At 46.7% G+C, this 26,321-nt stretch overlaps 2 protein-coding genes across 3 annotated transcripts in view; one reads left to right on the top strand and one right to left on the bottom strand.

The window, feature by feature from the left end:
• Positions 1–6,865: 6,865 nt before the first annotated feature.
• On the top strand, positions 6,866–16,965 carry GHSR (growth hormone secretagogue receptor; the record flags this gene model as incomplete). The annotated part of the gene is made up of 2 exons (XM_079978569.1): positions 6,866–7,631; positions 15,654–16,965. The coding sequence occupies 2 exons, from the start codon at positions 6,866–6,868 to the stop codon at positions 15,959–15,961; spliced, it is 1,074 nt and encodes a 357-aa protein (XP_079834695.1). The 3' UTR covers positions 15,962–16,965.
• Positions 16,966–21,762: 4,797 nt separating this feature from the next.
• Positions 21,763–26,321, bottom strand: part of FNDC3B (fibronectin type III domain containing 3B) — a 278,029-nt gene continuing 273,470 nt past the window's right edge. For both annotated transcript variants that reach the window (XM_079977640.1, XM_079977641.1), the window contains one exon: positions 21,763–26,290. In XM_079977640.1, coding sequence (XP_079833766.1) covers positions 25,979–26,290 — 312 coding nt within the window. In that variant the 3' untranslated portion in view covers positions 21,763–25,978. The remainder of the gene's footprint in view (positions 26,291–26,321) is intronic.

The raw sequence follows: 26,321 nt of genomic DNA, 5'->3' as shown, positions 1-26,321 counted from the left end.
TGGAAGAAACATAACACAGTGACCTTTCTCCAGCGACGCGGTGTGTGAATCAGGTAATCAGGTGCAGGGAATCGAGCGAAATTGTCTTTCTCAGGTTGCTTCAAAGGTGACATGGCAGAAGTTTATAAATTCAGGCATGGCAAGGAGAAAGCAGATAGAAGAAATTGTTCTTCCTCTCTCATAACACTAGAAGTTGGGAGCAGCCAATGAAGACGAATGTTGGAAGATTCAGGACAGATTAAATAAAGCACTGCTTTAGGGTTGCAGAGGGATGCGGATGGCGCTGTGGGTTAAACCACAGAGCCTAGGGCTTGCTAATCAGAAGGTCGGCGACGGGGTGAGCTCCCGTTGCTCGTTCCCTGCTCCTGCCAACCTAGCAGTTCGAAAGCATGTCAAACTGCAAGTAGATAAATAGGTACCGCTCCGGCAGGAAGGTAAACGGCGTTTCCGTGCGCTGCTCTAGTTCGCCAGAAGCGGCTTAGTCATGCTGGCCACATGACCTGGAAGCTGTACGCCAGCTCCCTCGGCCAATAAAGCGAGATTAGTGCCGCAGCCCCAGAGTCATCCACAACTGGACCTAATGGTCAGGGGTCCCTTTACCTTTAGGGTTGCAAGGAACAGTGTGTTGTAGTCACTATAGCAGGCTGTTGTGTGTGCTTGGTTGCCATAAGCCCATGAGAAATAATTTGATAGCTAAATCAGTAGAGCTATCTCAGGGACATGGGTTCGAGCCCCACGCTGGTTGGAAAATGCCTGCAATGCAGGCAGTAGGATGAGATGATTCTTGCGGCCCCTTCTATAATTCTGTTGTTTTTGAACACAGAACATAGGCTGGGTCAGACCGCTGGTCCATCTAGCTCAGTATAGCCTACACTGACTGGCAGTGGCTCTCCGAGATTTCAGACAAGGATTCTTCATTGGAGATGCCAGGAATCGAACCTGCATGCCAAGCAGATCCACCACCACAGAGCTACAGTGCTTCCCCAGATCTGATGATTTCCAGGATGATGTACAAGGATACAGATATAGATGGTAAATGATAGATGATAGATGATAGATAGATAGATAGATAGATAGATAGATAGATAGATAGATAGATGATAGATGATAGATAGATAGATAGATGATAGATAGATAGATAGATAGATAGATAGATAGATAGATATAGATATAGATAACTGAAAAATTGTCTTGCTGTTGTTTAGTTGTTTAGTTGTGTCCGACTCTTCATGACCCCATGGACCAGAGCACACCAGGCACCTCTGTCTTCTACTGCCTCCTGCAGTTTGGTCAAACTCATGTTGGTAGCTTCGAGAACACTGTCCAACCATCTCGTCCTCTGTCGTCCCCTTCTCCTTGTGCCCTCCATCTTTCCCAACATCAGGGTCTTTTCCAGGGAGTCCTGTCTTCTCATGAGGTGGCCAAAATATTGGAGTCTCAGCTTCAGGATCTGTCCTTCCAGTGAGCACTCAGGGCTTATTTCCTTCAGAATGGAGAGGTTTGATCTTCTTGCAGTCCATGGGACTCTCAAGAGTCTCCCCCAGCACCATAATTCAAAAGCATCAATTCTTCGGCGATCAGCCTTTTTTTAAGGTCCAGCTCTCACTTCCATACATCACTACTGGGAAAACCATAGCTTTAACTATACGGACCTTTGTTGGCAAGGTGATGTCTCTGCTTTCTGCAGAGAAAATTGTCTTACCCAGGTGCAAAAAAATAAAATAAATGTAGCTTCAACAGGAGTCAAGCCTCCCTGGGAAGGGCAATTTAGAGCTATGGCTCCTCCTCCTTTGTACCAACACAATGTGCTTCAGCAACTGGTGGTACCTGGAGAAATACCTCTCGTTTGAAGATCTTAACAGCGCAGGCATGGGAGGGGGCAGCCCCATGTGTAATGGATTACAGTAATCCAGCTTTATGGTTATCAGAGCATGGGTGACTTCTCTGCCACAGCTGGCTGACCAGGCGAAGTTGGTACAGTGGTACCTTGGGTTACATGGAAATCAGGAAAAAGGTCCTTCGCTCATTCTGCTTAGTGGTGCTGGTGTTGCAAGCCAAAAAGATGGTCCTAGTCTAGGTTAAAATGCAGTTACAGTGGTACCTCGGGTTACAGACGCTTCAGGTTACAGACGCTTCAGGTTACAGACTCCGCTAACCCAGAAATTGTACCTCAGGTTAAGAACTTTGCTTCAGGGTGAGAACAGAAATTGTGCTCTGGCGGCGCGGCGGCAGCGGGAGGCCCCATTAGCTAAAGTGGTGCTTCAGGTTAAGAATAGTTTCAGGTTAAGAACGGACCTCCGGAATGAATTAAGTACCGGTACTTAACCTGAGGTACCACTGTATAGGCATGAAACAAAAGAGGGCGGGTGCTAATTGTGGGCGCACATTTTTTAAGAGGCAGCCCTGGAATCATCCCATTCCCTGCTGCTTTAGTAATTCACAAGTACATGAGTCCACGAATGACGTAAAATAGCAGTGCTGTGTCTCACCCTGTGCCGTCGGAAGCCGCTTCTGCGAATTTCTCTGTCTCCTGGTACTCAGTCTTTCCCCCCAACACTCCCCTCTTTTCTGTTTCGAAATTCCTACAGCACGCAGTTGCCAAATGGCAACTTCTCTGCTCTTGACAACATCTCCATTAGTGACCCTGTCTTTTTCGAGTCACAAATATTGTTTAGCACTTGATACAAACACTTATACTTTCCTTTCTCATTGGCACACACAACAACTCTCGTCGGTTTTGGCGCAGAGGATTTATTTCTTCTTATGCACGTTATCACACAAACCATTCTCTTTCAGAAAGGGCTCAGGGCTGCTCTTTTAACTGCGTTGCGTTGTGTGCGAGTGCTTTTTTAAATGCTAGTTTTGATGCGCACTGCGTTTTATTGAATGCTATCTCTCTGCATGGGACGCAGGTGGCGCTGTGGGTTAAAGCCTCAGCGCCTAGGGCTTGCTGATCGAAAGGTCGGCGGTTCGAATCCCTGCGGCGGGGTGCGCTCCCGCTGCTCGGTCCCAGCGCCTGCCAACCTAGCAGTTCGAAAGCACCTCCGGGTGCAAGTAGATAAATAGGGACCGCTTACCAGCGGGAAGGTAAACGGCGTTTCCGTGTGCGGCTCTGGCTCGCCAGAGCAGCGATGTCACGCTGGCCACGTGACCCGGAAGTGTCTCCGGACAGCGCTGGCCTCTTAAGTGAGATGGGCGCACAACCCCAGAGTCTGTCAAGACTGGCCCATACGGGCAGGGGTACCTTTACCTTTACCTTTATCTCTCTGTCCCTGGGTTACAACCGAAGATGGATCAGACCAAAAGACCCAGCTAGCCCTGCATCCTGTTCCCACGATGGCCAGTCTGGTGTCGGTTTGTCTAACACCTCCCACCCTCTTTCTCCAATCTACTTTTGCTACCCGCATTGGCTCCTCTGGAGTAAAGACAGAGCGGAAACAGAATAAATGAATGAACGAACATTGGCGAACACTCAGAACACGGACGGACGACAGGGCACATTCAGAGCACACACGCCCCCTTTCGGACCAGAACCGCCGTTCACACGTTACGTTCGACGGCAGCGGCGACGCGCGTCCACAAACAAACGCTCGCCCCGCGCGAATGCCCGAGAGCGCGCGCCCACCTCTCGCCCCGACACGGCGGCGGCGTGTTCCGCGTGACGTGTGAACGCGCTTCTCCGCCAATACCCCACGCCCCCTTTCCCTCATCCATTCATTCATCTCTTTCCGCGCCTCATTCCCCTACCGGCTCGTCGTCTCGGCGCGCAGCACGCGGCACCCACCGCTTCCTTCGCCAGAGCCGTCGGGGCGGAGGCCGGGGATCCGGAGATCCGGAGATCCTTTCGCCGGGGCAGGAGGGGGTTGACGGGCAGAGTCGCTGGCTCCGGCGAGGGCGGAGAGGGGATCGCTTCGCGCGGCTTCTCCTCGGAGTGGAGACGCGTCGAGGGCGCGCCGGGCGCCCTTGCTCCTCGCCGCTCGGAGGCTGGGCAACAGGAGGCCATTCCGCCCTCGATCCTGCCGCCGGGAGCTCCCTGGACCTCGCCTGTCTTGCAAACCCGACCCTTCTTCCCCAGCTTGGAGGCGCTCTGCACATGCTCAGAGGGAGACTCGCCTGCCCAAGGGTTTTTCTGCAGGGAGGTGCAAGGAGCACGTCGGAAGAAGCGGCTGGGATAAAGAAGGAAGGGGCTGCGTAGTTCAGGGGTTTGCATGCAGAAGACGGTCCCGAGTTCGAGTCCTGACATCTCCAGGTAGGGGGGGGGGGGTTTGCGTAGAGGACTGCTGCCGGTCAGTGTAGCCAGCACTGGCCTAGGGAGACCAAATGGGCTGACTCTGTGTGTTCCTAATATGAGAGCTAGAGCGGTTAAAAGGGGGAGGGAGCTTCCTTCCTTAACAAAAATATTCAGGCTAGTGGTCATTTCGGTAACTTGCACGCTAGGATTCATGGTGAGGAGGGGGCATTCTTTAGCCGGTAATGTGCGCTACTATTTCGAATGGTCTCGCAGTGTCTGATGATAAGGGTGCATTACCTTGCTTCAAAATGAGGTGCACCTGCTGCGCTGGGGAGCAACCTCCTTCAGCTTTGGGATTCCCAAGCCATTGCCCATTGGGAGGCTGTTGCTCGGAGGGGGAGTAGACATCCTGAAAGGATCGATTTGCCTACTGCTTCTTAACTGGCGCTGCTGATTTGGCTGGGCTGGAGGCTTAAAAAGTGGCAAAAAGGTTGTCCTGTGATTCCCCACATCAACGCATGCTTAGAAGTTGCCATGGGGTTTTTAAGCCACTTGATTCCCGCGTTGGGCTAGAATAAGGATCCCTTCCGACTATGCTTCTTTACAGGACATCTAACTGTACCTGTTGCTCAAATGGTTTTGTACATGTGGCCCCACTGTGCCCAGGTGGCAAAAGAGTGGCAGAGTCATGGCTTTTTGGTGCATGACTTGCGCCTTGCATGGTTTACACCCTGCCTTTCTTCCTTCAAGGAAACCAGGTTGGCAGACAACAGGGGTAAACTCTGCAACAAGGGTAGGATAGGGCGAGAGAGAAGAACGATGCAACCGAAGCCAGCCAGGGATTTGAACTCTCTCGTATCTGTGCTTTTGACCCAGTGCTCTAGCCACTACACACACTGGCTCTTGAACGTCCATGGAAAACTGGCAATTAGATTTCTTCTGGTGGCAGTGGCTTGCCTTCTCCTGCAGCAGGTAGTGAGGCTTGAATGCCAGAGCTGTGCTCTGGGTTGTATTGGTGGATGGTCCCATCAAAACAGGACTTTGGGGCAGTTGCCTTGCCAGGGACCCCACTCAGCAGAATGAGCTGGAGGGTCTCTAAATGCAGCTGGGCTAGCTGACCGCATTTCGAAGTCAACTAATACATGCTGCTATCAAAAGACCATTAGTCTAAAACTTCTGTAGCCTGTACTCTAAAAGAGACAGAGATTCCCTAAATGGATGGATGACATTGCCTGCTGGGAAAAAGATGAACTTCGGTTTCCCCAGAGCTTCGATTTTGCAGCCCAGTTCACACACGCACCTTGTTGTTCTTGTTTTTATGAAAGTGCAGTTTCTACATACAGTCATACCTTGGGTTACAGATGCTTCAGGTTGTGTTTTTTTGGTTCCGGTGGTTGCACATGCGCAGAAGACTAAATCGTGCTTTGCACATGCGCAGAAGCACCAAATCGCAAGCCATGTGTCTGCAGATGCGGCGCTGCAGGTTGCGAACGCTGCGGGTTGCAAACGTGCCTCCCGCACAGATCATGTTCGCAACCCGAGCGTCCACTGCATTTAGATAAAGGCATAGAAACAAGGTGTACACTTATCGCTTGATTACTGCAGCATCCATCCCGTGATGGCTTTTGCATGTGAATGGACCACCTCAGGCAGAAAGGTCGTGCTCATCCTTTCTTGTCCTTATTATGACCATCAATGCTTTCCAAAGGAGTCCATTCTCACTTTCACACAATAGCCATCGCCAGGTGTAGAGCAATCAAGTGAATTAAGGCACATGTGATTATAATTAATTCTGACTTTGTCTACCCATCAGGAATCAGGGACAACTGCTATTCCACATGAGTTAGCTTATCAGTTGTGTGGCCTCAATGGAAAGGCACCTGAAATTTGAAATGTAGCTTTTATCTCAGATTCAGGCTCTCTTCTGACTCCCATACCCCTGCACACCTTGCTCATCTCGTTTGGGTTGTAATAGAGGTCTTTGTCGGTCATCTAGTCTAACGCTCTGTTAAGTGTAGGGAAACCAGAGCTTAGAGCATCACCGATGGACGGCTGTCCAGCCTCTGCTCGAAGATGCATTTTAAATAAAAGGACACATTCTACTCATGTAAAAACACGCTGATGAAGAAGTTTGGAATTGATATCCCGCTTTATCAGTATCCAAAGGAGTCTCAAAGCGGCTAACATTCTCCTTTCCCTTCCTCCCCCACAACAAACACTCTGTGAGGTGAGTGGGGCTGAGAGACTTCAGAGAAGTGTGACTGGCCCAAGGTCACCCAGCAGCTGCATGTGGAGGAGCAGGGAATCGAACCCAGTTCACCAGATTTCGAGTCCACTGCTCTTAACCACTACACTATACCACATTGGCTCCGCTGATTCCTGGACCGTCCGCGGGCCGGATTTAGAAGGCACTTGGGCCGGATCCGGCCCCCGGGCCTTAGTTTGCCTACCCATGCCTTAGATCCAGGCATCCTCCTAACCAGCTTATTGGTTTGTTTCCATACAGCACCTCCCACACCATTTGTCGTTGCCGCCACCACGATTGCCTTGTCTCGCTTCGGGCATGAGCAGTAGCTGACGTAGCCTTTTCACACCGCCCCAGCCCAGCCCGTGCCCCGGCAAAAGCCCCTGGGGATGTACAACGAGAGCAGCCTGCAGGTTGCGATGGATTACGTCGGCGACAACAACACGTTGCCCGAGTACCCTCTGCACCTCTTCCCCGCGCCTCTCCTCACCGGCGTCACCGTCACCTGCGTGCTCCTGTTTGTGGTTGGGATCCTGGGCAACGTGATGACAATGCTTGTGGTCTCGAGGTTCCGGGACATGCGGACCACCACCAACCTGTACCTGTCGAGCATGGCTTTCTCAGACCTCCTGATCTTTCTCTGCATGCCCCTGGACCTCTTCCGCCTCTGGCAGTACCGGCCCTGGAACCTCGGCGACCTCCTGTGCAAGCTCTTCCAGTTTGTCAGCGAGAGCTGCACTTACTCCACCATCCTCAACATCACGGCTCTGAGCGTGGAGAGGTATTTGGCTGTCTGCTTCCCGCTCTGGGCCAAGGTGGTCGTCACCAAGGGCAAAGTCAAGCTGGTCATCCTGGTGCTGTGGGCCGTATCCTTCGCCAGCGCCGGGCCCATCTTCGTCTTGGTCGGGGTCGAGCACGAGAACGGGACCAACCCGTCAGACACCAACGAGTGCCGGGCCACGGAGTACGCCATCCAGTCAGGGCTGCTGACCATCATGGTGTGGACCTCGAGTGTCTTCTTCTTCCTGCCCGTGTTCTGCCTGACCGTCCTCTACAGCCTCATCGTGAGGAAACTCTGGAGGAGGAAGAAGAAGAACATCGGGCCCAAGACATCCATCCGGGACAAATACAACCGTCAGACGGTGAAAATGCTAGGTAAGGGTATCTTGGTGCCGTTTCTGACATGGTGTGTCCCTGTAGACCAGAGTTTGCCAAATTTGGGTCTCCAGCTAGGACTACGATTCCCATCACTCCTGGTCCTGCTAGCTAGGGATGATGGGAGTTGTAGTCCTAGCTGGAGGCCCAAGTTTGGGAAACCCTGCTACTGTAGACCCAAGATGTGAAATTTTGGACCAGCTATAAGGGGTGATATCGAGTGTCAGTCACACTCATGGTAACTTAAGTCCATTGATTTCACTGGGGCCACATTCATGCTGCGCATTTAAAGCACTGTGATCCCACTTTACACAGTCAAAGGGTTTTTTGGGGTGGGGGGATATAGTTTGTTCAGGGTGCTGAGAGTTGCTGGAGACCCCTGTTTCCCTCCCAGAGCTACAATTCCCAGAGTGGTTTAACAATCAATCCCTCTTCCCAGGGAACTTTGGGAAGTGTAGCTCTGCAGGGGGAATAGGGGGGTCTCCTAACAACTATCAGCACCCTTAGCAAACTACAGTTCCCAGAATTCTTTGTGGGATAGCCATGACTTTTTAAAGTGGTATCATAGCACTTTGAACAGATGGTGCGAAAGTAGCTTCCGTCTACTCTGAGTATGACTTAGTTGGAATTATTGTGTTTATATTTTAATTGCCTTCCACACGCATCTCGAGGCAATGTTTAGAATGCAGCTAAAGCAGCTAAAACACTTTAAGACAATGTAGAAAATAGCGGCAGATTTTTGTTTTTTTAATGAAAAATCCATTAGACACCCATGGCAGAGACTCACTCATCCAGCTGGGCAGGCTTGTCAGAACAAAAAACATCTTCAATGGTTTCTGGAAAGTGCAAATAGCAGGCATCTGTCGTATTGCAAAAGGAACTAGGGTCTGCGGAACAGGGGCAGCAACACTAAAAGCCCTGCTCTGGGTCGCATGAACACATGTAAAAGAGCAGATTGGGAAGACATCTTTGGCACCCCTTCCATGCATTCAAGGGGTAGAGTTTGCACAGAACCAGCACATGCATAACTGAGCACACATAGGCTCCTGTGTGCATGGTCTGGTCCTTTGGAAAATGGAGCCTTACAGATTGCACATGCAGGAGCCCCCATGTGCACACATGTTCAGGTGTGTGCTTGTAGGCTCGGTGCAAATGGCATAGAATGCATGGATCAGCTCCTCCTGTACGTCAATTTGTACTCAAATGGAGGAGCAAAACTAGGACTGAAGCTCCTGAGTGTATGAAAACGCTATTATTAATTATGATAATAGCCTCTGAGCCTCTGCAGTGTATATTTCTCTCACTACTCCCAGGCATAATAAGTATGTGAAAGGATCCCTGCTGGATTCTGATCAAAGGTCTATCAGTTTCACAACTGGATGCTTCAGGGAAGTCCAAAAGCGGCACATGTGGGCAATACCAGTGGCGTTGTGGTGAAATTCAAAGCGCATGGCATCCCACAGCATGTAAAGCAAGCAGAAGTAGCCAGTGTGGAATCCAGATATTTGCTGGACTCCAACTCCCAGCAGCCCCAGCAGCCATGGCCAACGGCGAGAGAAGATGGGAGTTGTAGTCCAACAATATCTGGAGGATACCATGCTGGGCACCTCAGTTGCACTGGCTAGATGGTTGGACTTGAAGAACAAAGGAAGCTACAATATACCAAGTCAGACCATTGGGCCGTCTACACTGACTGACACCAGCTCTCTGAGGGTTTAGACAGGAAGTCCCTCCCATCTCTACCTGGAGATGCTGGGTCTTGAACCTTGGACCTTCCATTGCAAAGCAGATGCCCAAGCACTGGGCTGCAGCACCAACGTCTACTTTGCTAGTGAAGACCTGGGTGTGCATCCCTGATCAGTTGTGGCGTTCTCTGGGTGCCGTGAGCCTGTCATTGTGTGAGCTGAGCCTCCCTCGGATCACGTGCCAGGACAGGCGCAAGCTTACACTGCAGGCACATACTGCTCCAACAGATTAGAGATTCCTCCTCTGTCGCAACACTGGCAATGGCCCGTCCATGCTATGCTTCTCCCGCAACTGGTATTCAGTGGGATCAATGTATCTTCAGGAGACGGCAGAGTGCCAATACTGATGGGACCTCTTGGGACCAAGTAAGAAGGTCCATACAACTTCCTTTCCTGAAAATCTTTCCTTCCTTCCTTCCTTCCTTCCTTCCTTCCTTCCTTCCTTCCTTCCGAAGTTAACCACTGGACAGTTCTTATTTGTAGTTTTTACTTCACCTTGGTGTTCAGGGTTATTCTCGGAACCATTTTTATCATTGGAGGCCCAGGTGGCCTCTGTGGCAAGGACTGACAACAACAACAACAACATTTATACCCCGCCCAGCTGGCTGGGCTTCCCCAGAATATTAAAAACACGATAAAACATCAAACATTACAAACTTCCCTAAACAGGACTGCCTTCAGTTGTTTATTTCCTTGACATCTGATGGGAGGGTGTTCTACAGGTGCCACTACCGAGAAGGCCCTGTGCCTTGTTTCCTGCAACCTCACTTCTCTCAGGGAGGGAACCGCCAGAAGGCACTTGGAGCTGGACCTCAGTGTCTGAGCAGAACGAGGGGGTGGAGACGCTCCTTCAGGTATACTGGGCCGAGGCCATTTAGGGCTTTAAAGATCAGCACCAACACTTTGAATTGTGCTCGGAAACGTACTGGGAGCCAATGTAGGTCTTTCAGGACTGGTGGTCTATGGTCTTGGCGGCCACTCCCAGTCACCAGTCACCTATCATCAGCTTTGGCTGGTTAAGTCGACTACACATTTTATTTTTTAGTTACTGCATTCATATCCCAATTTTCTCCAAGGAGCTCAAGGTGGTGTTCATGGTTTCCCCCCACAACAACCCTGTGAGGTAGGTTAGGTAGAGAAGCAGTGACTGGTCCAAGGTCACTTATTGCATTTCATGGCTAAGTGGGAATATGAACCCTGGTCCAGAAGGCTCTTCCTGTGTCCTTCTGCTCTCTTAGGTTATTGTAATGCATGCATTATCAATTAAATGCCCGGCATGTGGCCCCTTTATGCGAAACTTCATGACCCTGGAGGCCAGCTCCTAGGGAGAGCTGTCTCGGAGTTGGGTCCTAGCTGGCAAAGTCTATTTCTACAGACTCCCAGGCTTCATCAAGAACCGAGTCTGTTAAACCATTAACTCGGTTTGTAGTGGATTTCTACTTGAACAGCTGAGGACAGAACAGTTATGAGGACAGAGAGATCTGACTCAGCTTCACATGCCTGATGCACTTATGCATAGAAATTCACTAATGAATGCACACAGAGATCCCCTGAAAGGCCACATATAAATATTTTAAATAAACGTAATACAAAGAACTCTGGATCCAGGCACCCGTAACCAACACAGAAACTACTTATACCAAACTTTATCAATAAGTGTTTATGTTAGGGATATATTTGTGTGGGACTTCTCGTAATAAAATGCACCCTCTCCAATATTGCCTCCTTTTTTTCTGTTCTAAACAAAAACACCCCAAACGTGTAAAGTTACTATTAAAAGTGCTAAATATACATGGCCCTTGCCGAATTCGGTCACCTCAGGCAACTGTCATTACAGAATTCATTCCACAAACTGTTGTTTTTAAACTGCGTAATCCTAGGCATATCTAATCAGATCTAACCGGTGTTAGAAACTGAGATATGAAAGCTAGGAGCTGAATGGCACCTTAAACCTAGATTATGGGCGCAACAATGGAATGTCTGGGCGCACTTTTTTTTTTTTATAACAAGAATGCAAAGCTGAGAATGAATGAACTGCAGGTAAAATATTACGTTCATTTTTCACCTGGTCTACTCCGTCCCCTGCCCCCCGCTAATATTCTTAAGAGGGTCTCTTCTCCAGTCTTCAGAGAGTAGCTGGAAATTGGGTCCTCCTTTCCTTCCACTCTGCAGTTTCAATCTGAAATCTTAGGTACCGTGCCCAGAGCTCAGAAACTGATGAAATCCCCTGTCGCAAAATGCGCCTAGAACAATGGGAGTTTCGAACACCATTGAGTTCATTGAGGCTTTACTCCCAGGGAAGTGTTAGAGGCTGGCAGTCTAGAAAAAAGCCGAATAATCACTGCAGTCATGCCTGCACACTTGGCAGAGTCATTTGATTCTGCGTAGAGGAAATTAAACTGACACTGGCGATGCAAAGGAAGATTTCTTTTATAATTTCATTTTTATTAATGTCTGCTACTTGCCATAAATTACTACAGAGTGGCGTATGTTTGTTCTGTTAAATTAAATCTGGGCAATTAGGGCTGTAACCCTAGACACATTTCTCTGGAACTGTGAGTAAGCCCCACTGACCTGCAAGGGATTTACCTCTGAGTAGACATGCAGAGGTTTGCACTGTGGAAAAACTGTATGATTTGTCATCATAAGAACTGGGCAGAGGGGTCTTCAGGATTGCAAGGAGATTACCGCACTTTTCTGTGTATAAAACTAGCTTTTTAAAAAAACTAATGTTAAAAAGGGAGGGGGTAGTCATACACAGGGACAATCTCCCCCCATTTTCTTAATTTTGAGTCTCCCAGAATAGGGGGCATCGTGTTATACACGGAAAAATATAGTAAATACATTTGTTGGAGGAGAGGTTTGTGTGTTATGTTTTGACTCTGGGGCTTAAAAGAAAACATAGCTGTCAACTTTTCCCTTTTCTTGTGAGGAATCCTATTCGGAATAAGGGAATTTCCCTTAAAAAACGGGAAACGTTGACAGCTATGAAAGAAAATCTGGACAGAACCCATTTCTCTAGCGACAACAATCCCACTGTCCAAGGCTTAGTGCTGTTCCTAGTCATTTCTTAGCTATAAAAAATTGAACATTGAAGAGAGAAATGAATATACGGCAGAATATTTCGCATGCAATTTAGGTAACATTGCCTAATCCAAGTCTCCATGAACTTTGGCTCCAATTAACAGCATGTGGATGGACTCAGGCATTCGTCTGGCTGTGTTTTGTGGGTCTTATTTGTGGGGAAGTGTGCATCGGATTGCAGCCCAAACCTTGTTTTATGGCAGGGAACCTATGGCTCCTCAGATGTTGTGGGACTAGAACAGCCACCCACCCCTAGCCAGGGGAGCCCGTAACTGCAGTCCCAAAATCTGGACCGCCACAGCTTCCTCACCCCCGGATAGGGTTTATTTCTATACTACTAAGTCATGTAAAGGTAAAGGGACCCCTGACCATTAGGACCAGTCGTGGATGACTCTGGGGTTGCAGCGCTCATCTCGTTTTACTGGCCAAGGGAGCCGGCATACAACTTCCGGGTCATGTGGCCAGCATGACTAAGCCACTTCTGGCGAACCAGAGCAGCGCATGGAAATGCCGTTTACCTTCCCGCTGGAACGGTACCTACTTATCTACTTGCACTTTGATGTGCTTTTGAACTGCTAGGTTGGCAGGAGCTGGGACCGAGCAACGGGAGCTCACCCCGTCACAAGGATTCAAACCGCCAACCTTCTGATCGGCAAGCCCTAGGCGCTGAGGTTTAACCCACAGCGCCACCCGTGTCCCTTACTAAGTCATATGGATGCCATCTAAGTTATGTAAAGCAAATATAAGACGCAAGGAAAATACAGAAACACGGAACAACATCATAAAGAGAAGGTCAAACACATTCAAACAAAAGGGCCTTTTGGCGCAAGAAAATCTTCAAAACGGAGATGGGGCAAAGTTTTTCCAGCACAAAGCTCCTTGATACAGGATTTCATTCTGAAAAACGTTGCACAGCTTTCACGTGAGCCCTGAGAGCCGAACTCCCTGTGATGTTAAGTGCATCTTTGCATCTAGCAAGCAGAAGAACTGAGCTGCAGATTGCAAAAAACAGCTGTGGGAGGAGGATCAGGGATCAAGGTAGAGCAGGTGTGGCGAAAGAGTGGGGGGGTTAACCCTTTCCTCTCCTGCTGTGGTCGTGAGGAAACTCCCACTGCAGACGCCAGCACTTTGGTTGAGAGGAAATCCTTCATGGGTGCTAAGGAGAGATTCCCTTCTAAAGCTTCACTTCAGCTTACTGAGGGATTTTTCTCAGCAGGGCAGGGTGTGCATGCAATAAACTTTCCCCCTTCACTCCTGTTCTGCTCTCATCATTTTCAACCCCCTCCAGTTGATGATTAAAAAATATACAGTACAGTATTTATCGCAATTAATAATAACTTATTGTTACTATTGTGTTTTTCTGGGTTTTTTAATATTTATATTTTTATTAAAGTGATTTCAAGTAAAATAAAAGAAATAAAGTGATACAGGGGGGGAAAGAAGGAAAAGAGAGAGGTAGAAGAACAACAACAAAGGTACATGTAAAAGAGGGGGGAAAGAAAAAGAGAGAGAGGCAATATACGAGAATCCCATACATTTTTGTATAAATTGGCATAGTATTATTGTCCTAGTGCTTATGTAAACGTTAATAGCCTACCACATTTTGTATAAACTCATTCATTCCGAATGTTATCGTATTTATCCATACAGACTCTGCACCTGTAAGCAGTCCATTCATAAATTACAAGGGATGTCATATATCATCAGTCCATTGATATCATACCTTTATTTTTCCAATTCCTCAATATCAATCTCTTGGGCACCATTACGGCACATAAAATCCATTAATAATAACTTTACATGTTTGGGGTCTTTTTCTTAGGACAGCAAAAAAAAAGGCAAAATTGGAGGGGGTGCATTTTATGCAAGGCGTCCTCCTCCTGCCCCGCCCCCTTTTCTGGTGCAAAATGGGGTGGAGCAAACTTATGCGCACTTAGCCGATGCTCACTGGGCCAGGAACGTAACCCCCGCACAAATCTGCCATTGCCTGTATTATGAGCAGTAGTAAAAGTGGTATGGCCACATCTTTAGGGTCGCTACTTGCTTTTTGAGTTTTATTTTGTTGGCCTGTTGTAGCTGTTGTTTTAAGCTAGGCTCCTCCACCACTGTGTGGAGCAAGTACTGAATATTTTTTATCTGCTGGTAGAGAGAGAATTCGTGTTGAATTACGCTCCAGGGTGGGGGAGCCTGCTGTTTTGGGTCTTGCCCCCTTGGGTGCAGTTCTGTAGAAGGGTATTTGTGGTGTTGCAGGGAAAAGTAGCAGGCGAAGATGGATGCCCACGAAAGTGTGGAAGGGTCAAGCAGCCCCTCCCAGCTGCTGCTTTTCTAAGGCAAACCACACCTCCTCTTCCTGCTTTCCAGCAGATTTCCAACACCAGCTTTCCAGCACCAGATTTCTAGCTGGGCCTTTCACTATTATCTTATGCCAGTGAAGCCAGAGTGGTATAGTGGTTAGGAGCAATGGACTCGTAATCTGGTGAACCGGGTTCGCTTCCCTGCTCCTCCACATGCAACTGCTGGGTGACCTTGGGCTAGTCACACTTCTCTGAAGTCTCTCAGCCTCACAGTGTTTGTTGGGAGGGAGGGAGGGAGGGAAAGGAGATTGATAGCCACTTTGAGACTCCTTAGGTAAAAGGACCCCTGACCATTAGGTCCAGTTGTGACTGACTCTGGGGTTGCGGCGCTCATCTCACTTTATTGGCCGAGGGAGCCGGCGTACAGCTTCTGGGTCATGTGGCCAGCATGACTAAGCCGCTTCTGGCGGACCAGAGCAGCACTGTTTACCTTCCCACTGAAGTGGTACCTATTTATCTACTTGCACTTTGACGTGCTTTCGAACTGATAGGTTGGCAGGAGCAGGGACCGAGCAACGGGAGCTCACCCCATCACGGGGATTCAAACCGCTGACCTTCTGATCAGCAAGTCCTAGGCTCCTAGAATCACGGGGATTCAAACCGCTGACCTTCTGATCAGCAAGTCCTAGGCTCTGTGGTTTAACCCACAGCACCACCCACATTCCTTTTTTGAGACTCCTTAGGGTAGTGATAAAGCGGGATATCAAATCCAAACTCTTTTTCTTCTTCTACGCCACCTCTGTAAATCAGCAGGGTGAAAGGAGAATGGGTAGCGAATAATATGGTATCTCCATTTCTCCCTAACATCTTCTCTCTTTTTCTTCTTCCTCCTCTTTTAGCGGTGGTGGTCTTTGCTTTCATCCTTTGTTGGTTGCCTTTCCACCTCGGACGTTACCTGTTTTCCAAATCCTTTGAGGACGGATCCTTGGAAATAGCCGTCATCAGCCAATATTGCAACTTGGTGTCTTTTGTCCTTTTCTACCTAAGTGCCGCCATCAACCCAATCCTGTACAACATCATGTCCAAGAAATATCGGAAGGCGGCTTACAGGCTCTTCGGCATCAAGACACACAGGAAGAAAAGGCTGTCGGGGCTGAAGGAGGGAGGGTCTCGAGTGTGGGCAGAGTCCAGTGTCAGACAGACATGACGCCGCCGACTGGACCTAGCCGTCACCTAAAGCCACAATAGAAGGGGAAATATATTCAGGTTAAAGGAGCTCCCTGGTAGACCATCTGCTTTGCATGTAGAAGGTCCCAAATTCAACCCCCTTTATCTCCAGGTGGGGTTGGGAATGTTTCTAGTCTGGAACCCTGGAGAGCTGCTGCCAGTCAGTGTAGACTATATGGAGCTACATGCAACCGATGACCTGGCTCAGTAGAAGGCAGCTTCCAGTGTCCTTATCTGCAGAGCTTTCTGTGGAGTGGAGAGTGCATTATGAAATAAGTTTTGTGCATAATAAACATCAGCAGAGAGAGATACAAAACCCCTACCTTTTCTGTCATTTTCAGTGATTCTCTGTCACTGGGAAGAAAGGTGGTTCGCCATCCTCAAGATGCAGGGCATGAGCTAATAGGGCTGTGTTTTACTGGTAAACAGCTCAGGGTGGGGCAAGCGGCAGGAGCTGGTCAGAGCCAGGATGAGGTGTAGTGCTACAGAGAGCCCAGGAAGGGCAACAAAGGAAATTCTAGAGTGATGATGCACAGAACTCATTTCCTGTTCCCATTTCAAAGATCCCATGAAGATGTTAGGGCCATGCCCAAGGTAGAGGGACTCTCTTATTCTGCATCTCTTTCAAACGAAACCTATTGATCGTCACTCCACCGATCTGCCAAATGGCAGCGGATGCACATATGTAACCGGCCAAAGAACAGGGAACGTGACCGCAGAATCCAGTGTCTCTGGGGCACCTCCAGAGTTTGGCATGAGTTCGTTTGGATTCACCAAATTTGTTCAAGGATCTCCGAACTGCACCTGAAAGCAAGCTCCCATAATTGCTGAGTGAACCAACCATGAATTAAGAACTTTGAACAATTTCTAGCTCATCTTCAAGCCCATCCTCTTACATGTGTTGTTGTTTTTTACTCTTTAAATTCTCTGGGCGTTGAAAGATCGCAATTGTTGTGGGGACTTGATTAAATCATTCACATTCTACTTTGTGTTTTGATGCTTTTGCAGCCGCCTTAAGTATGTTTTATGCATCATCACAGTAGCTTGTAATATTCTGAATGCTGAAAGTGTTTTGGTTTTTTTGCTGAGGATCATTTGGGTGAACATCAATCGAGCTGTGAACTAAGCTAGTTCATTTTGTAAATGGACGAGCCTGAACTGGAATCCCTTTTTGGACATGTTGAAGCTGAACCAGAACTTATTTCTTTTTGAAGTTTGCTTTCCAGGCTCTGGAAACATCTGTATACAAGGGGGGAGGGATGTGTGGACCTAGATGTTCGCTGAGTGTTGTGGATTGAGGGGGATGCAATATGGACTCTTACAGCTGAGTGGGGCACCTGTGAGAGTGGGTGAGTGAATGCGATCTTGCCAAGAGTTGATAAGCACAGGATAGCCATGATCCAGCAGTCTCAGGACAGCCCTGCTCCTATGAATGCTACAGAGGTCACTGACAGATCCAAAAAGTGTCTCCATTTAATTCTTACACACACACACACACACACACACACACACACACACACACACACACCAAAATGATGCAGCTCCTTTCTATACAATAGCTGACACACTCTACTCTAGAGGGCTGCTGCCTTTCAATATGAGTGAACAGAATGTCAGCAATGAATGTTTAAAACTGGCCAGTGAGAACCTTAGCTCCTTACCTGTTTTTTGTTTACTATAGGAGTGCCAGGTTTGCAATACAGTGGTGCCCCACAAGACAAATGCCTCGCAAGATGGAAAACTCGCTAGACGACAGAGTTTTCCGCTTTGGAGGTGCTTCGCAAAACAAATTTCCTATGGGCTTGCTTCGCAAGACGAAAATGTCTTGCAAGTTCCTGCGGGTTTTTTCCCCTCCCCCACCCCTTTTTCTAAGCCGCTAAGCCGCTTATCTGCTTATCCGTTAAGCGATAAGTCGCTAAAAGCCACTAAAAGCCGCTAAAAGCCGCTAATAGCGCTAATCCGCTAAGCCGTCAATGGGCTTGCTTCGCAAGACGAAAAAACCGCTAGACGAAGAGACTCGCGGAACGGATTCTTTTCGTCTTGCGAGGCACCACTGTATTCATCCTAATCATAGCCAAATGATGATGCTTAGGAAAAATAAAATAAAAATTACACAGAAATGTTAGGGCTGACTTGCACAAACAAGTATATCACCTGACTGTTTGTCACAGGATCCTTTCTGGAAAGATGTCAGCGGATGGCCTCAAACCTCGTGTTGTTGAGGCACAAGAAGTGCCAGGGCCTAGGGGTTGTCCTGAGGTGGGGGCTTGGCCCCAAGTTATTTTGAGCTGGGCTGTATCCCTCACGCCTCGCCTCCTTTTATTTATTTATATTACCTGTTCAATTTGTAAAGTCCTTTCATGCAGACAAGACCATTCCCATTCTTCCCACAGATTTACCCAGAGGCACAGGGAGCAAGGAAAGTCACCCGCAGATCTTTGTCGATCCCATGGAGATATTGGTACTTAATCCAATTAAGAGGCCTCTCTCCCTACGTGCCTCATAATTACAGCTGTTCTGTCAACTCGCAGTCCTCCAGAGTTCTCAAATCTAAAATCATGCAACTTGAATGACATCTAAGCAACCTTTTACATTTATTTCAGGTTTACCCTCACCTCAGCATCTTTCGTAGTCCCAAGTGCCTATAACCTCAACACTTCTTTTCGACATAACCAACTGGCCGTGTAAATGAGATGGTTCTAGTGTAATGGATAGCAGAATCAGGTTTCTTCTCATGATGGTTTGTGGTCTGCATGATGCGTTTTGATGCCTAAGGCCTTGCTACCTTTAAGCATTGAATCCCTCACAGTGGCCACGGGGAAAAACCTTTACAAACGTCAAAAACAGCTTAATATGAACTTATGTGCCTTTAACTTGCTAAAAACTTGCCTTCACCTGTTACTTCAAAACATTGCTTTTCAAGTATCTCCAAAGGGGAAACAAAATCAAAGCCCCTCAGACATTTGAAACTGTTTGTGTGGGGATGACGAGTCTGCTTTAATCCTGCCACTAACTCTGCTATTTCAACTTATTTGTTGCTTGTCCTTACCTTTCTGGTAAACAGTATTGAGGAACCTCAATAAACAAGATGAAAGAAAGAAAACCATTGTGTAAACATTTATGTTTTTCTGGAGAAGGGCCGTAGCTTAGCGATATGGCATCTGTTTGAAGGTCCCAGGTCCGACCCATGGCATCCTCAGATCAGATTGGGACTGTCTGTTATTGAAAGCCCAGGAAAGCTTCTGCCACTCAGTGTGAACAATATTGAGTTAGATAGACCAGAGCTGACTCAGTAGACAGCAGCTCCCTGTATTCTTATGGCACCTAACAACTTGGCCATCTCATGGAATAGCCCCCTTCCTCTGAAAACGATGCAACTTTTGTACCTCCCCTCACCCAAGCGATGCATATTCTTTCCCCTTCTCCCGTCCTTCAGAGAAGATGAAGGAATCAAACCACTTTCAGTAAACTGGCTGCAGAAAATCCTGAAGGGGGGGGATTGATTTGGAATGGGCTTGGTGTGTGTGTGTGTGTGTGTGTGTGTGTAAATTAACAGAAGAGGAACTTATTTGGGATGTGGTGCAAATTAACCAAATACCTGACAAGGTGGTTAATGGGAAGTGCATTCATTGAAAGGGGATTTGGTTGGGAAATTAATTGACTTGTCTTGAAGAAATGGGCGTTCTGCCGCTGTAGCAAAATGTAGGACCACAGAAGATTTGCGAAGCTGGGGTCGAAGGGCACGTGGCTGTCGTGCCCTCCTCATGCCGCCCTCCTTGAGCCACTTTGCAAGGCTGGCTGGCTCAGTGGGCTCTATTCCCCCAGCATAACATTTGCCACCATCCGTACTGATCCCATGAATAATGCCATGGTCATTTTCACTTGACAAATTGTTTTTCATATGGCTCGTCCCTGCAACCCCCGAGTCCTTTGGCTCTTCCCTACAAACTATTTATTGTACATTCATCCCGATTTGCTTATGGGGAGGTTAGGCCATGTCTGGTCTTATACTGAGTTCTGGTGTGTTTGCAGGGCATTTATATGACAAGGAGCATTCATCCCAATTTGCTTATGGTCTGTTTATACATCTTTCTGTTAATCATCCGTTCACCCCACACTTTTTGCCACATTTCCCCATCAATCTCTTAAGTACAAGTAAAAACAACAACAAAAGTGGATTTGTTGTACCAGGGCGACAAGAGTTCTTTAATTGTGCCAACCTAAATTTCTGGTCTGCACCTGAATTCCCTCCCACAAAACAAGGACAGCCTGGAGGCAACCTTGTAATTGCAGTGCACAGCATCCGAGACGATTCTTCGGCTGCCTCCACATTTTGCAGCTGAAGTTCCTACCTTTACAATCGTTCTCCTTGCTGCCAATTTCAGCAAGGTTGCAGGGCTTAATGAGCCAGAGAGAACTTCCCATCACACTTTGGAGGCTTCCATTACTCATTGCAAAGCCTATCAGCCAGGCTGAGGCTGCCCGTGGCTCTTCAGCACAATGCGGGAGCCTGGACTAAGTCAGACCACTCTGGGGAAACAACCATAGGCACAAGAAGCTGGCATAAAGCAAGCTGGAGTCAGTAGAGTCAGAATCGTATTCAGGCTCCCTTGTGGTCTTGGGAAGGAGCTACATTGGGGCCATCCCCATCCTTTGAAGAGGGGAGCAGCAGCCCTGGGAGCAGGTGGATAGCTCCTAGCCCATTCTGAGCCAGAGTGGAGAGGCACAATTTTTGTGAACCGCTCCCAGGCCTGTACCCTTGGTGGAGGCCAGTGGCGTAGCATGGATTGCAAGCACCCGGGGCCGCACAGAGAGGTGGGAGGGAAACAGACGGAGTATGCGTGTACGTTCAACTGCCTAGCGGTGTCTGCGTCACCCAGGAGACTGCAGCAAAGCAACAGAAGAGCTGTGTTGAGGCAGCACCGGGTGTTGAAATTTTGCACCCGCTAACCATTTCCCACCTGGGGCCACTGCCCTGGTGGCCCCCCACGCTACGCCACTGAACCTAGCCAACCTCTAGGTATGCCCCTGCATAGATTTACACCAGTTAAAGGTAAAGGTACCCCTGCCCGTACGGGCCAGTCTTGACAGACTCTGGGGTTGTGCGCCCATCTCACTTAAGAGGCCAGGGGCCAGCGCTGTCCGGAGACACTTCCGGGTCACGTGGCCAGCGTGACATCGCTACACCAGTTACACGACACTAAATGGTACCAAGTCACCCAGACGTAGCTCTGAGAATGGCTTTTTCTCAGAACCTGCTTCTTGAAGGCGACAGTGATGTTCAAAGTGCTAAATTTGATCCTGAAAACAGACATTTGTTTAGACGGCCTTGATTGCTCATAAGCATTCACCCCCCCCCCCAGGTTGTTTCCTTGTGAAAGCTACCTCCCAGGGAGCCAGGCATGAGTAAGATCCATTCCGTTTCTTATCTTTTCAGTCAATTTCCACATTGTTGCCTGCTCTATATTGACATAAAGGATGCAACGTAGGGTCTACAGCAGCCCCCTACTGTCTTTCGCTACACACGGGAGGAGATTAGAATCAACACTCCATTGAATCTGTAGAAGATGAGCTCCTTGACAAGTTTTTAACACCTTGAGACTTACACAATGGGAGGGAAGGAGATGGATCAAGTTCTCCACTTAGCAAGATGAACAGGACTGGCCTCAAAGGCTGCTGCTGACCGCAGCCCAATAGACTTGGCCCTTCTCACTGCCACTGCAACCTACTCAAAAGGCTATTGGTGGCTACCAGCCACAGAAAAAGGAATCTTGCTATCAATAAAGAATTAAAACATTTATTGGGCATAAATATATTACATATACACTACAGATACAGATACATACATAGCGTAATATTTGCAAAAATCTATACATTAAAATCGATATGGCAGTTTTAATACAATGCGTATGAAACAGTTAAATTTACAATACAAGAAAACTTATGATTATTTCTCTCAAGAGTTGAAAAGCTTGGAATGTATATGTCCTATTAGTGAGGTAAAAAAACAAAAAAAAAAACCCAAAAGAAAAACCAACCCTTTTATTATTATCATTTATTTATTTTTTCAATTTAAAGAATTGTGCAAGGATAATGTTAGGAAACATTCAATTTAGGGCACTTTTCCCATGATAACAGTGAATACTGATTTACTGTTGCTGACGAAAACAGGATTAGAAAACTACAACATTTCAAGTTCATAAAGGACAAAGGCAGATAATATAAAAATGTTTCTTTTCCTCTTAAATAGTTTCTTAAAATACTTTCCCCACTTTGCATTTTTTTATTTTTTTATTTTTACAATTTCTTTTAAAGTCTACAGGATTGGGAATGGGGAGCTTGCCTGTACACAGCTGAGACTGATTTTGGGCCGGGACAGATGTACAGTATAAGGAAATATAACAAAGCCATCAGCAGAAACAAGTCTGCTGTTTACGGAGGCAGAATCAGGAATGATTTGGATTTGCAACACTTTTATTCTACATCTGCATCAGAGAGGTTAGTTCTAGTCAATCCCTATGGCGTAAATGGCAGTGTTTGCAAAGAGAACCATACATGTCACCCCACGGTATTTCATGGATCATGGCAGTGTGTGTGGAAGGGGGGAGAGGGCTAAGGAAGAGACATTTGATTTTCGAAACTACAATAAAAATACGTAACAAATTATTTTAAATACTTTCTCGATAATAAAGTGTTACAGACTTCCCTCCTCGTCACATTTATTCAACCTTATGTAAAACTACAATTCCATATCTTTCATTTTTAAACACTCAAAATGTATAAATCTCAATTTCTAGAGCGCCTTTACAAAGTTTACAGTAGTTTGTTTCCCACTCAGTTTTAAAGGTGTTAGGAGATTTTTGCTGTAGTGAACCAGTTTTTTTTTGTGGGGTTGTGGGGGGTGGAGGAGGAAGAGTGGGGGGTGGGGAAGGGACCTCTACAAAATTGTGGCTTTCCCAATGATCAGCTTTCAAAACCAGCTGGCCCCACTCCAGATAAAAGTTAGCTACAGCGAAGACCAAGGGCGATACATTGCTTAGACATTAGAAACCATGGGACCCCAACATCCCAGGACTTGCTTCTCCCGTTAAGTTCAATGAAATTTATGCACAACTTACTTTTTCTAGAAGGGGCACTTCCCCCTCCCCTTAAACAGACAGAATTTCACCAAAACAACATGTCCGGAACTTATATTTGTGGTCACCCAAATTTCATACAAGAAATAAATTTAAATTAAAACACACACATATAAACACCACTAGGAACATTTGACAAGCCATTGACTTTGGCCAAAGGAAGTGGGGAAGAGAAAGAGGCAAGTTAAGCTCAATACCATTAGTTTTCTAGGCAAATTTATAAACTAACGATAGTCAATAACAAGATACAGAACCTCTGTACTAGTTTGCTACATCTAGAGAGGCACAAAGAATAATTCGTCAAACCTTAGAATGTCCTTCCAAGAGATGGTCATATTTTTCGTTTCACTTTAGTTTTGGCTACATGTAAACATTTCGGTCGTTGATCAAGCGTATAATTCGACAAGCTCTGATACTAGACAAAACCCCACAGATAATTCAGTTTCAAAGCCATTCCACAGCAAGATGCTTGGCTTATCAGGCCCCATATCGGAGGGGAGGGGTTCATTCTTTTTGGCAATTAATATACTAAGACACTCCCATTATTTTTTTTTCCAAAAATGCACAAGTAAAAGTGTAAGAAGGTTAATAATCCTAGGAATGCTGATGTCGGTAAACCTACACTTATATAAAACAAAAACTGACAATAAAATAAAATAAAATTGAAAATATAACATGCTACAAAGGAAGGGGGCGGGGGAAATTTAGTACATAAGTACACTTTTTATTTATTTTATTTTTTTACAATAAATAATAAGATTGCACTGTAATTGGCATTTAAAGTACTGTATGCAGTATATAGTATAAATAAACCTAGATCAAAAATAATGTTGGTTCCCCCATTACTTTGGTTATGGGAATATATGCTACTACAGGGACACTGCGTCGTAGCTAACATAGAGGACAGAAGAGCCAAGCCATACCAAAGACAGCAAAAATATACAAAATGATTATTTCTGTTTGTTTTCTCCTTTTAAAAAGCAGGGGTATACAAAGTGTTGGAACTTCTCCGACAGCTGCCCTGCCCGGCCAGGAGTCGCGAGGCAGTTGTCTGCCCTGTGCAAGCGCTGCAGAAACGCAACTCGAGTCCGCTGCGACTCGGGGCCGTGTTTACAAGGGCAAAGTTCCTGGCCCTGTGTCTGCTAGGCCCTTTTGGAATCCACTTGCCCCTCCTGCCTATCAATATCCCTGAGGCACTTGGACAACATTGATATTGTGTAAATAAGCCAATGATTCATATATCAAGGATTTTGATGGACTGGATAGACATGCCCATCAGGGCCAGCGATGTAAAGACAATGTTCCGAGAGGAAGAAAAGAAAAGAAAAAAACACAACCCTGACGTTGGCTCTTGCAATGGGTCACATTTGCTGTGGGAAGAGCACAAGCTTAAGGCTGGACTGAGATATTATGGGATGCACACTGAAGATAGCGGCCGCCCTGCCTTCTCTTTTTCTGTTTCTCCCTACTTACTGCAACATGGGTGGTGCAGTATGTGTGCCCCGAAACCATCACCCAGGAAGCAGCAGCCTCGAGAAGTTGAGTGGGGCTAGAGGACATCTTGCAATGCGCCAAAGTCACATCCCGCGTTTCGTCGTGGCAGGCGCTTCCTGGGAGAGGAGCAGGGTGTGACGCTCTGCAATGGCTCACACTCAAATTATGCGTCCGAGGAGGCCTCATTCCCAGGTTTCCCCAACACAGATGGGCGTCTCTTTCCTCCCCTCTTAAGTGGCTGACTGAACAATTACTTAACGTCAAAAAGGTAATAATACTTAATATAAATAGCAAAGGCAGCAAGCTCTCTCTCGCCAGTTCTAAACATATAAATCAAGGTGAATATATCTAGTGATTGGATTAAGAGTATATACAAAGGCAAACAAGTTAAAAGCAGCTTTATTTTTTCTTTTTCTTTTTTTAAAAAAAGACCAGCTGGACATGGGAGTAACTATTGCACAATGCCCTCTTAAAATTACCGCTATAAAATAAAATAAAGAAATGGTAGGGACTGTAATGCTTTGTCACTTATAAAGCTATCTGGTTATCGGATCTGTTATGCAGGCAGCTCATAGTGCGCAAACAACTGGAATAAAGAGATTATTATTATTTTTTAAAATGAACTTCATGTTGCAGGATAAATTATTTGGATTGAAATGTGCTAAATATATAGTTGATAATGTAGCGGAGTTTAATTTTTTTTTTTAACAATGTAGAAAGAAAGGGGAAAAAAAGAGAGGAAGGGGTGAGGGAAGGAGGAGAAGAATGTAGTGGATATCATTGTATGCAAAGTTGATTAATTACTGTTTTTGTCCAACACTGTGTATCGCCGAACGCCACATTCTAACCGCAATGCTATACTTGGTGATTAAGGCTTGTAGATGCGGAAGAGCGGAAAGCAGTTATTCTAATGTAATAAAACTTGCAACTTAAAAGACTGCAATGATATTAGCAAAACAAAAACGAAAATAACCCCAAGAAAGTGAAGGCAAATTGGTTACATTTCTGAATCCATTGAAAGCAAAGTAACAAACACAGAATAGATTATTTTTAAAAAATAAAAATAAAAAAGGCAAAAAACAAACCAGGCTACTTGCTTTTGGTATCTGCCCTGGATATTTCTGACCACTTCCTAGTCTTCTGAGTTTCGAAAAGGAACACCCGAACTCCCAGTATTTCCTAAATAGGGCTTTATCCCTATGCCCACCCCTTCCCACATTAATCCAGGAAAAATGTATAAAATGTATTGGAAAACACCACTGGGGGGGAAAAGAGAGAAGGAGAAAATAAAATAAGAGGAATATCTGAATAAAACATGTGGATAATGCGTAGCATTAGTTAAAATGATACCTTTGTAATGGGACTCTTTACTTCATAAACAAATACTGTAATATAAAGGCAAATAAGATGGAGACGCTGGCAAAGCCGAGGACTAGGAGGGCGGCAAACTGTTCGTCCGAAGGCATCATACTTTTCGTCTTTGCGTCATCTATCCTCCCCATTTCCCCCGTGAGCATCAGCTCCCTCCGCTGGAGCAGAAAGGCAACAGATGGGCTGAAAGGTCCGTTAAGTTCTTGTGAGGTATCCAAGCACCGGCGGCAAACACACACACGGAATCGGTAGTCTGTGTTCGTCTGAAGGCCTGAGATTTGGAACGTCGTCTCGTCTCCCTTGTACACCTTTGGGGAACAAACAACAACAACAACAAAA

The sequence above is a fragment of the Podarcis cretensis genome, assembly GCF_951804945.1.
Source record: "Podarcis cretensis genome assembly, chromosome: 5".
Taxonomy (NCBI): Eukaryota; Metazoa; Chordata; class Lepidosauria; order Squamata; family Lacertidae; genus Podarcis; species Podarcis cretensis.
The sequence above is the reverse complement of the archived record's forward strand: the minus strand, read 5'-3'. Positions and strand labels throughout refer to the sequence as shown.